The sequence below is a fragment of the Echinops telfairi genome, unplaced genomic scaffold (genome assembly GCF_000313985.2).
Source record: "Echinops telfairi isolate 266 unplaced genomic scaffold, ASM31398v2 ScPeMD7_34;HRSCAF=130, whole genome shotgun sequence".
Lineage (NCBI taxonomy): Eukaryota > Metazoa > Chordata > Mammalia > Afrosoricida > Tenrecidae > Echinops > Echinops telfairi.
The window spans coordinates 167,166-179,901 of NW_022103931.1; the positions used below are offsets into that span (position 1 = coordinate 167,166).

The 12,736-nt window shown below is 36.3% G+C and overlaps 1 protein-coding gene across 1 annotated transcript in view; it reads left to right on the plus strand.

Moving 5' to 3' along the window:
- Positions 1-12,736, plus strand: part of ATRX (ATRX chromatin remodeler) — a 256,653-nt gene that overhangs the window by 84,361 nt on the left and 159,556 nt on the right. Inside the window, exons 8-10 of the mRNA XM_004715899.4 lie at positions 743-810; positions 1,099-4,181; positions 11,122-11,194. Of these exons, the coding sequence (XP_004715956.2) occupies positions 743-810; positions 1,099-4,181; positions 11,122-11,194 (3,224 nt within the window). The remainder of the gene's footprint in view (positions 1-742; positions 811-1,098; positions 4,182-11,121; positions 11,195-12,736) is intronic.

Here is a 12,736-nt window from a genome sequence, read left to right on the forward strand (position 1 = left end):
AAGACCCCAGATGCTATTCTTTCTGATAGCCAGGCACCATCTAATTTCACCACACTTTGCTCTATAGCAAGCCTAGCCCACTTTCGTAATCAACAGTTTACATCAGTGGACATGGAAGCTCCTATCTCCATTCTGAATGTGTTGGAATTTGAGATCAATCAGATTCGAGTTTGAATACCAGTTTTGCTAGTTGTATTACTCTGGGGGATTTACTTACATATTAAAAGTCTTAGATTTCTGCCCCCCCTTCCCCCAATTAGTCTTAATATTCTTTACATTGTGTGGTAAGCATTTTGAGGTTTAAAAGTAATGTGTGCTAATTGCTTAGCTGTACACATAATATGTGATTACATATAGCAGCTATCAAAATTATTAAGTGGCAATGATGTCTAATAAAATTTTATGTAGAGACAATGTAAAATTCAAATGTCTTATAAATTTTTATATGAGGAATAGTGATGTTTGGTGACTTGGAAATCTATGTGGGGGCTTCAGAAATCCCATAGACATTGATTTAAAAGATCATGGAATGTTACCAAGAACTTCCTGAAGCACCATCTTATGAAAAGGAATTAATTCTTAAGATAATCCTATTTCTTGAGAGTACACGTTTTGAGTAGTTTTTTCCCCCTCAAAAGACAAATATAAAGATGCTTTTGCTATTTGGGTAACTTAGAAATAAATCCTTTATGAATACTATAAACTTTGAAAAACATTACCTCTTGCTCTTTTCTCTTCATAGAATTGTTTTAAATATTACATGAGTGATGATATTAGCCGTGACTCAGATGGAATGGATGAACAATGTAGGTAGGTAATGAATCAAGATGGACTAAAATACAGTGCTGTTGCTTTATTTCTTTGAGAGAAATCCTTACAGTCTTATCGTATGTATGTGTTTTTGACATAATATAATTTTTACCTTTAATGGAAAGCTATTCTCTTTTTAAGGCTTCAGTTTTTGCTTGGTTTAGATTACTATTATAAGTAGATGACCTAAATCACTTCAAAAATTGCTGGCAGGAAATTTAAAATAAAAAGGTTGAAAACGAAATAAGCTTCTCTCAGAATAATATTTTAATGTTTAAAAAATTTCAGATGGTGTGCAGAAGGTGGGAACCTGATTTGTTGCGACTTTTGCCATAACGCCTTCTGCAAAAAATGCATTCTGCGCAACCTTGGTCGAAAGGAACTATCTGCAATAATGGATGAAAACAACCAATGGTATTGCTACATTTGTCACCCGGAGCCTTTGTTGGACTTGGTCACTGCATGTAACAGCGTATTTGAGAATCTAGAACAGTTGTTACAGCAAAACAAGAAGAAGATCAAAGTCGACAATGAAAAGAGTAATAAAGTGTATGACCATACACCCAGATTTTCTCCAAAGAAGAATAGTTCCAATTGCAATGGAGAAGAAAAGAAATTAGATGATCCATGTTCTGGTTCGATAACTTACTCTTATTCAGCACTAATTGTGCCCAAAGAGATGCTTAAGAAGGCAAAAAAACTTATTGAGACTACAGCCAACATGAACTCCAGTTATGTTAAGTTTTTGAAGCAGGCAACAGATATTGCAGAAATCACTTCTTCTACAAAGTTACGTCAGTTTAAGGCTTTTAAATCTGTGTTAGCTGATATCAAGAAGTCTCATCTTGCACTGGAAGAAGATTTGAATTCAGAAATTCGAGCTTTGGATATTATAAACAAAGAGAAGAATACCAAAGAGCATAAAGTCATAGATGCTAAGTCTGAATCAAAAGTTAGAAAAGGAGAAAAATTCTCTGTTTTGGAAAGGAAGGACATTTCAAAGTCTGAAGGTAAATTGTCAAGAAAGCAGGTAGATTGTGAGCAAATGGATCAGAGTGTTCCCACAGATGAACAAAGAGCAAATAAAAGTACTAGTGGTGAACATAAGAAAAGTGGTAGAAAGGAAGAACCTCACTATGAACCTGCTAACACATCTGAAGACTTAGACATGGATATTGTGAGTGTTCCTTCCTCAGTTCCAGAAGACATTTTTGAGAATCTTGAGACTGCTATGGAAGTTCAGGGTTCGACTGATGATAGGGAAGATGGCAACAATGGAACTGAACAAGAACTGGAGACTTCTTCTATAAAGTTAAATATTACTTCAAAAGACAACCGAGGAGGTATTAAATCAAAAACTTTAGCTAAAGTCACAAAAGAATTATATGTTAAACTCACGCCTGTTTCCCTTTCTAACCCCACAGTGAAAGGTGCTGATTGTCAGGAAGCTTCACAAGATAAAGATGTCTATAAAAGCTTTAGTCTCGACCCAAAGTCAGAGAACTGTGGACCTGTACAGGAAAGCAGAGATAAAGAACCTTTGGTTGAAAACGAAGGTCCATTACTTTCAGAAGACGCTGATCTTCGAAGATCTCCACGTGTAAAGACTACACCCTTGAGACGACAGACAGAAACCAACCCTGAAACATCCAATTCCGATGACGAAAGCAATGAAACTATTAAAGAGAAACGAAAACTACCAGCTCCTCTGAGAAAAAAGGATAAGCGGAACTCCTCTGACAGTACGATAGAAAATCCTAAACCTAATAAATTGCCTAAATCTAAGCAGTCAGCAGTGGATCAAAATTCAGACTCTGATGAAATGCTCGAAATCCTCAAAGAAGTAAGCAGAATGCATCATAGTTCTTCTTCAGATACTGATATTGGTGAAATGCGTGCAAATGATATGAAGACTTCATATAATCTAAAGACTCAAATGGAGAAAGATGATAAAGGGAAAAGGAAACGCAAAAGTTCTACTTCTGGTTCAGATTTTGATATTGAAAAGGGCAAATCAGCAAAAAGCTCTATAATTTCTAAAAAGAAACGTCAAAACCAGTCTGACTCTTCCAATTATGACTCAGAGCTAGAAAAAGAGATTAAGAGTATGAGTAAAATTGGGACTGCCAGCACAAGCAAAAGGAGAGTTCCAAATAAAGAAGATTACGATTCTTCTGAAGATGAAAAACACAGTAAAAAAGGAATGGCTAATCAAAAGGAGAAAAGTTTGAAGCCTGTGCAAGACAAAGCATGTGAGAATATTGAGAGGAAACAAGAGAGAGAGAATTTCTCTTCAGAAGGCAAAGTTGACACAGTTGATAAAGACAAAACCATGATGGAATTAAGAAACCGGCTCTCGGAAAGGCAGCAGCCAAGTGCTGCTTCTGAGGGCACAGATGATAAGCCTCTTCTTGGGAAAGATGGAAGTTTATATTCTCCTGAGGACAAAAGGATTGGTGAAACTAAAGAAAAGAGCAAGCCGTGGAAAACAAAAATGTGTAAGAAAGTACAGGGTAGCTTACCTGACGTTGCTGAGAATTCCTCAAAGAAAGAACAGAGCGATGATTCCTCTGGAGATGATAAAAAGCAGGGCAGAAGGGGAACTGAAGGAAAAGAAAAAATTGTAGAAGTGGAGAAAAACCTAGTTAAGATGGAACAACAATATGATTCATCTGATGGCAACGAGAAAATGCATGAGAGCGAAGAAATCGGTTCTTTTCCTAAAGGTATAAAACAAAATAAGAATGACATAACTGATGGGGGCAAAAAATGTAAAAAAACAAGAGAAAAATCTAAAAAGAAGAGTGAATTATCTGAAAATGTTGAGAAGTCGCCAGGTAAAGGAGATAGCTGTGACTCTTCGGAAGACAGAAAGAGTAGGAATGGAGCATCTGGTAGAGAGGGAAAAAGGTGTAACTTGTCTGAAAAAAGCTCAAGAAAGAAACAAGATTGTTCGTCATCTGATACTGAGAAGTACTCCATGAAAGAAGATGGTGGTGATTCTTCTGATAAGAGGCTAAAAAGAATCGGATTGAGGGAAAGAAGAAATGTAAACTCAAAGAGAAATACCAAGAAAATCCAAAGTGGTTCTTCATCCTCTGATGCCGAGAGTTGTTCTGAAGATAATAAAAAACAGCCAAAACAACGACCTGCAACTCAAAAGAAGACAAGCAATGTCAAGGAGAAAAAGCGTAATTCTGTGAGAAAAAGTACTAAAAGTAAGCAAGCAGAGACTACTTCCTCTTCCTCTTCTGATATAGGAGATGATGATGAGAATTCTGTAGGCAATGGGAGCAGTGATGAGCAGAAAATTAAGCCTGTGACTGAAAGTTTAGTGCTATCTTCACACACTGGATTTTGCCAATCTTCAGGTATGCCGAAATAAGTAAAAGTTTTATAATTTGTCCCTTTCCCCCTATATTCTTTTAAGGTTTTTCTTGGGGCCAACTGAATTCAACGTTTAGAATTTAGAAAACGGTTAAAAATTCTTAGATATTTACTACCTCGAGGTTCTTCATTTATTTTTGCTGCTACGATTGGAAGGTACTTCAAACAATGTTGCTTATTTATATTAGGGATACTAAGTGGTTCAGCTTACTTTCCCCCCCAATTCTTAATGCTTTTCTCTGGAGTAATTGTACAGTAATTTTTGCAGGAAAATAAGTGGTGCTAATAGTTTTTAGTAATTCATGTAATACAACTGAAAGTTGGTGATGGTAATAACATGGTCTGTGAATGTTTAACTGCTTTGTCATGCATGCAACTTTTTGTATCTGTAGGTTAACTTTGTGTTTTTTGAAATCCTCTGAAAAAATTTAAATTTACTCCATTCTTTTGCTGATTCTCATTAACTAGTTTCTAGGAACTTGGCATGGTATTCTATCTAATCAGTGTGAGGTAATCCATATACCATATATGCTCGAGTATAAGTCGACCTGAATATCAGCTGAGGCACCTAATTTTACCACAAAAACAGCATTAAAATGTGCTGAAAAACTCGGCTTATACACGAGTATATATGAAACATTATGGATTTTTCTGCCTTCATTTATTTTGTTTTTTAAAAATATGGAAACATCTATTTTTTTTATTTCCTGCATTGAAAATTTAAATGTATATTCCAATTAGTTTTAATATATTGAGTTGACTTTTACACTAGTTTTTAATAAAGATTTAAATTCCTTTTAAGAATAACTTATCTTACATAGGGAAGTGATTTAAAAACAAGTGTGGTATATATGCTGTGCTATACAATTTTATGCTCCGCTCTATCAGATGCTTACATGGAACCCTACCTGTATAGCCCTTGTAACAATGGGTTTGTAGTACCTTGCTTGAAAATTCTTGGAGCAAATGTGTCTCCGAATTTAGGGATCTCTAGTTTAGAGTTCTCAGGAAGATTAGTTTTGGGCAAGTACTATATATTATCTAATAGCCCCAGGTGGAGCTTTTTTGTCATTTCTTCCCTTTGCTTTAGATTTTCAATTTGCTAGCAAGTTCCAGAGTTTCTTCTCAAATCCATTTTAATCTTCACTTTCAATCCTGTCTTTTCAATGCTTTGTAATTTATGCTATCCTTGATCACATCCCGCAACTCATCTCTTTTGATCTGTGGTTATTAGTGTTCATTGGCTCAAATCTCTTTTTGATATGGCCTCTAAATTTATGTGGGCTATACTCAAGTTTGTGTTTTGATTCTCAGGGATTATTTTAAATTTCTTCAACTTCAGCTTAGATGCATCACAGCAGTTGATGATCTGTTCTGCTTTTGGCCTTGGCCTTGTTCTGACTGGATGATTATGAGCTTCTCTTTTGTTTCTGTAGTTCGTCTGATTCTTTTGGATTTCATCCTTGGAGAACCCCATGAGTAATGGATTGAATCGTCTTCCCCAAAACTATTTTTCAATTTGTTGGCTCTGAATCTCAGTGGTTTGATATTTATGCAATGAATGTAATTTGGTAGTTATGTAATAATCTCCCCAAGGTGTTATTTGGTGTGATCTACCAATTAATTGTGACAGAGGCAACAACACCCTTAATCCCATCAAAACTATGATGTTGTGTTGGTGTTTCCCTGGGCTGTGGCTTACAGCACTTTTGATATCAAAAGGGCTAAAGGATGAGAGAATTTTTCAAATAGAGATTGCCATCAAGAAAGAAGAGGAGAGAGCCAAAAAACAACCGTTGGACCCAAGTTCCTGGGCTTTGAACCACCTAGATTCAGGGGAAGATTAATGCTAGAACACATGATGATCTCCACCCCATGCTGGCTCATATATGTTGAAAAGAGGGTCTAGGACTCTCCTCAAGGACCAACAGAGAGTAAGCCGTAACCTGGAGTTCGCTCCCTGGAGTTGGCCTTGGAATCTTTGAAAGTATGAAAGAACACAATTCTGTTTGGTAAAGTCACCCACTGTGGTGTTTTTGTTGTAGCAGTACTAGATAACGAATACACCTTGTATAGTTACTGTTTGTGTCATTAAGAATGGCATTTACGATGAATAATTTGGTGGTCTTGAAAGATTCTACCATGAGATTTCTGACTTTGTTTCTGTTACCTGGGTCATTTTCCAGCTAGTGTTCCATGTTTCTTTTCAACTTTTGAATTCCAATCACTAGTATTTAGCAGTGCATTTTGATCACTTGTTTGGTCAATTTGACACTGCAGAAGTTTGTAAAAATCTTCAGTTTATTAATCTTTGACATTAATGGTTGATGCCTCGATTTGAATAGTGATTTTGTTAATCTGATCTTCCTATTAAGGGGTATTGACAATATCTTATCAATGACAGCATTGGTTACGATTCAGGAGAGATCTTGAAATGTTGCTTTTGATGATGAATTTGCCATTGTCTTTAATTTGTCATCCCAGGCATATGTTTGTACAATTAAAAATGGCTAGTTCCAGCCCATTTTACTTCACTAATGGCTAGGGTATAGATCTTTGTGTGCTTCATTTCATTTTTTAAATCATTATTGGGGGCTCATACAAATCTTATCACAATCCATATATACATCAATTGTGTCAAGCACATTTGTACATTTGTAGCCCTCATCATTCTCAAAATATTTGCTCTCCACTTAAGTAAGCTCTTGGTATCAGCTCATTTTTTCCCTCCCCCCCTTTCCCGCTTTCCCCTCCCCATGAACCCTTGATAATTTATAAATTATTATTATTTTTTCATGTCTTACACTGTCCAACGTCTCCCTTTACCCATTTTTCTGTTGTCCATCTCCCAGAGAGAAGGTTATATGTAGATCCTTATAATCGGTTCCCCCTTTCTACCCCACTTTCCCTCCACCCTCCGGTGTCGCCACTTTCACCACTGGTCATGAAGGGATCATCTCTCCTGGATTCCCTGTGTTTCCGGTTCCTATCTGTACCAGTGTACGTCCTCTAGTCTAGCCAGATTTGTAAGGTAGAATTGGGATCATAATAGTGGTGGGAAGGAAGCATTTAAGAATTAGAGGAAAGTTAGTATGTTTCATTGTTGCTACACTGCACGCTGACTGGCTCATCTCCTCCCTGTGACCCATCTGTAAGGGGGTGTCCCGTTAATTACAGATGGACTTTGGGTCTCCACTCTATTCCCCCTCATTTGCAATGATTTGATTTTTGTTCTTTGATGCCTGATCCCTGATCCCTGATCCCTTCGACATTCGTGATCACACAGGCTGGTGTGCTTCTTCCATGTGGGCTTTGATGCTTCTCAGCTAGATGGCTGCTTGTTTACCTATAAGCCTTTTTGATGACTTTCAGTGGCTTTGAGATATATGGATGTTTCTGTTCTGTACCTTTCATGTTTAGAACTTTTAATACGAGGCAACACACAGAAAACACTCAAAGGTGACGTTCCCACTGATTTCTTAATTTACTAGTCTACTCAAAGGAGCCCTGGTGAGTCAGTGGTAAAATGGTTGGCTGCTAACTGATGTGCTATTTAAATTACAGTCTATGGTGCAATTTTATTTTTTCACATTGGGTCGCTATGAGTCAAAAATTGACAGCATATAATCACAACATTCTGGATTATTATGTTCCAGTTGGACATATTTGATCTGAAAGAACAATGGACTGAATAGGAGGTGAACTTTCGAATATATTTGTAGTGAAACCTTGAGAAAATTCAACATTTTAGCATTTGAAAAATCCTCAGTATATGATTGAACAAGACTTGTGTAGGATTTTCATCATTCTGAATATTTCTTTTTTTTTAAAAAACCCTTATTTCTTTTTTTTGGTATTCTTATAGCTCTTATAACAATCTGTACATCAGTTGTATCAAGCACATTTTTACATATGTTGCCATCACTATTTTCAAAACTTTTCCTTTCTACTTCAGCCCTTCGTAGCAGTTCCTTTCCATGCTAAACCCATGACCCCTTGATAAATTATAAATGATTATCATTTTCATATCTTACTCTGCTGTTTCCCTCCCCCCAAGTTTCTGCCGTTTGTCGCCCTCGGGGTGTGTGTGTGTGTGTGTGTGTGGAACATCAATCTTTGTGATCAGTTCCCCCTTTCAATTTCCCACATTCCCCCTACCCTTATGGTATTGCTATTCCTATTATTGTACCTGAGGGGTTTATCTGTCCTGGATTCTCTGTCGAGAGCTTTTATGTGTACCAGTACAAATGCTCCAGTCTAGCTGGATTTGTAAGGTAGAACTGGGGTCATGATGGGGGATGGGGGTGGTGGTGGGGTGAGGAAGCATTAAAGAGCTAGAAGAATATGGTGTGTTTCATTGGTGCTATAATGAACCCTGGCTAACTTATCCCTTTCTTGTGACCCTTATGTAAGGGGATGTCTGATTGTCTGCACATGGGTTTTGGATCACCACCCCCATCTCCCTCAGTCGCATCATAAAATTGGACTTTTTTAATGTAAATATTTAAACAAAAAAGAATATGAAGGGCCTTGAACAGGGGTCCTCAAACTTTTAAAACGGGGCCAGTTCACTGTCCCTCAGACCCGTTGGAGGGCCGGACTATAGTTTAAAAAAAACCTTTGAACAAATTCGTATGCATACTGCACATATCTTATTTTGAAGTGAAAAAACAAAACGGGGCAAAAACACCCGGCAGGCCAGATAAATGTCCTCAGTGGGCAGCATATGGTCCCCGAGCTGCAGTTTGAGGACGCCTGGCCTTGAAGATAAACACTATAGAAAAAGTAGTTTTTCAAGATAAATTTGGTGTGAACTGATGAGAAATGATATTCTTTATGAATTTACTTGAATAAATAAATCCACTGCCATCAAGTCAATTCTGGCTGGTGCTTGTTACAAGCACCCCTTATAAGAGACACAGTAGATCTACTATTTAGGGGTTCTGAGACTGTAAATCTTTATAGGAGCAGACAACCTCATTCTATGGATCACCTGGAGACACCAGTGCTGCTTCATGCTTATAAAAGTGTTTTAAGTTTATTTCCCCGATATTTACAAAAGGAGCCCTTGCGACACAATGGTTTAATACTCACCTGTGGATCGGTAGGCTAGCTGGCCAACCCACCCAGCGAATTCTGGTGAGAAAGACATGCTGAGCTGTAAAGATTACAGGCTAGAAAAGCCAATGGGGCCCTGTTGTATTACATGGAGTTGATTCAATTTTACTTGATAACATTACCATGTTCATCTTTAAATTCCCCTTCTGTCCCATGAATTTGAGGATTCCAAATTATTCAGCAATTTGTGTGCTCGGTATGGGTAAAGGAGCCTTGATTTTATGGTGGTTAAAACAATCAGCTGCCAGCCTAAAGTTTGTGGGGTATATCCGTCAATTGCTCCACAGAAGAAAGGTGCGACACTCTTCTTTCATAATAATTTACCACCTTCAAACCATGAGATTGCTATCAGAATGGATTCTTACTAATGGTCTTTTTCGACATTGGTACACAATTTTATAGAAATTGCTTGTGGATAGTGCCAACTACAAAAATGACAAACTATCTTAGCATGCTGTAATTAAGTGAACCCAATTTATGTAGAAAATCACTTTAAAAGTATCACCATTAAAAACTACAATTTAAATATCCATCAATGGACTTACACAAGTAAGCACGTAAAGTAGATGTTCAAATGTGAGTTAAATTTTGGAATGTATAGTAAACAAATGGATGGCAGTACTACAATATTGTTTTATTTGGAAATTGGTCTGTTTGATGTACTTGTGAGTTTGCTCTAATTCTTTTGAATTAGTTTTGCTTTTTTATGTTTAGCGTATTTTCAGCTTGAACCTGTCTGTACGTATTTGTGTTCTATAGAGTTTTACTCAACATTTCATTTTGAAATAAGTAAATATTCACAAAAAATGAGCATTGTAATTATTATACTTGCTATATCATTTATCCTATCTATCCATTACAGTATCTAATTTATTTTGGCTCTTTTAAGTTTTCATTTTGAAATAGTTGTAAATTCATAGAAATTTGCAATGAAAAGTGTACAGGAGGTCCTGTATACCCTTACCGATTTTCCCATAAATGTAATATCTTCGTGTTACAATGTCAAAACCAGGAAACTGAATATCTATTCTGATTTCACTAACTTTATATGCATTCTGTGCGTTCATGCACATGTGTGTTATGTAAAATACGCATTGCAGTTAAGTAACATTATAGTTATATCAGATTCTTTAAAACTGAACTCCCTTGTGCTACTACTTATTTATTGATACCCCTTTTCCAGTCTCATTTCCTAACCCCTTGGCAACCAGTAATCTGTTCTTCATCTCTCTAGTTCTGTTAGTTTGAGAATGGAATCTTACAATACAAGGGGGACCCTCAAAAAGTTCGTGGAAAAGGGAATTAAAAAATAATGTAGCTTTTTCCATGAACTTCTTAAAACTCCCTTGTATGTATCATTTTGAGATTGTTTCCCCCCCCCTCAGTTTTATGTCCATGAGATTTGCCTAATAATTGTGATGCATATCAGTGTATCACTAACACACTTCTTCTTTCTAAATATTTCAGCATGCATAGTATTTTAGTCTTTCTTGTGTGATAAAATTTACATACAATGAAGTGCACAAATCTTAAATCTAGATGTTTCAGTAGAAACGTAAGCTTTATCATAACTCATACTCTGAGAACAAACTTTGAAACATATAACTATAAACCATTTTATTACTGATTTTTCGTACCCATTGTTATTTTCTATGTTAATTCTTTTTATTTATGTTTTGATTGCAGAGTAGAGTTTTAAACCCAGTAGTTTGAATTAAGGTTTTTGGCTCTTAGTTTTATTTTATATGATTTTCTTACATAGACTTTTCAAAACTAATTTTAAATAAACTTTTTTTTCCGCTCAAGGAGATGAAGCCTTATCTAAATCAGTGCCCCTCACAGTGGATGATGATGATGACGACAGTGATCCTGAGAATAGGTATGATTCTATCTATAAGGACTTTAAGAAGATTTTAACACACAGTAGGTGTGGGCACAAACAGCAGCTACTCAGTAGCAAGCAGACTGTAAAAAGCTGGAGTACTTGCCTTAGAAAGACTCTCAGTCCCGCATGTTTGATGAGGTTAGAAAATTATTTTATCAATTAAAAATGAATCATATCTCAATAAGTTGATGACAACAAACATCTCTCCTGTACCTAATTATTTTTCTCATCATACAATATGGTGGTCCTGCCAGCTTAAGTCAAGAAGTATTCTCCTCAGAGTTCCATTTAATACATGCGTGGGTTTATTACAAACAAGAAATGTTTAAATAGATTTCTGTGATCAGTGGATGGCTACAGATAAGCTTTCCATGTTGTTTCACTAGGTGTTTTTAAAGGCCAAATCAAAGCAATGGCTTTCCAAGTGATCTGGGTTAGATTGAAAACATCGGGAGGTCAACTGGAAGGTTATGGCAACTTTGTTTTGGAATTCCAAAGTAGTAATCTTGATAGATTTATGTAGAAGGACATAGGAGAATAATATAGGCTTGTTATGAAGAAGGTTTAAGAAAATTAAAAGTTGTATTGATGAGGAAAACATCAAGAAGGTTATGCCAAGGAAATTTTTTGCATTATGATAATGTACACTCAGTCTTAAAGGGTAGCCCAGGCTCTTCTATTAGAATTCGTTTGGGAAACTTTACCTTATTTGCTCTGCAGGTCTGATCTTGCCCCTTCACAAACCTTTTTGTTACTCCAACCCTTCCGAACATTTAAAAGGAATCCAGCTTACCCAAACTGCAAGGAGCAGTTTACTGCAGTGAAGAAGAAAAGAAAGATAGTGAAGAATATAACTAATGTTTCTGCATTTCTTAAATCTTCTGTGCAGTATAGTATATGCCACATTCATAAACATTAACAATACCATCTGTTACAGTGGATAGAACTTTGGCATAATGGGAGTGGGATATCTGGCATTATAATTCTACCTTAACAGTTTTTTTTACAACCATATGTCTGATCTTGGACAAGCAAACAATTTATCAAAGTGTTGTTTTTTTTAATCTCTACAATGAATGGATTAGATGAACTGTTTTTTTAAAATATGAAAATATATATTTTATTGGAAAGTATCTTCCATCCTGTATCATTAAGACAAACTATTGAATATTTTTGACAAGATTTGATTTGATCTTGACCATAATTTTCTTAATACTTATACTTTAAAGCCTTTGTCTGATGTGTCATTGCTAAAGATGTTTTCCCAGCCGGTGGGCTCTCTTATTACTCTCTTGGTGAATTCTCTCATTGTAAACAGGTGTTTTATCTTCACTATATCCCACTTGTCAATTTGTGCCTCCTCTGTGTTTGTGTCCTTCACTATATCTGATAGCCTGTGCATTCTCTGAGCAAAGTTCTCAGGTTGTCCCAGTTTACTCATTGATGGCCCTAATAATTTGGGGTTTTACCTCAAGGTCTGTGATTCAGCTTGAATTTATTCTTGTGTATGGAGTGAGATAAGGGTCTTGCTTCATT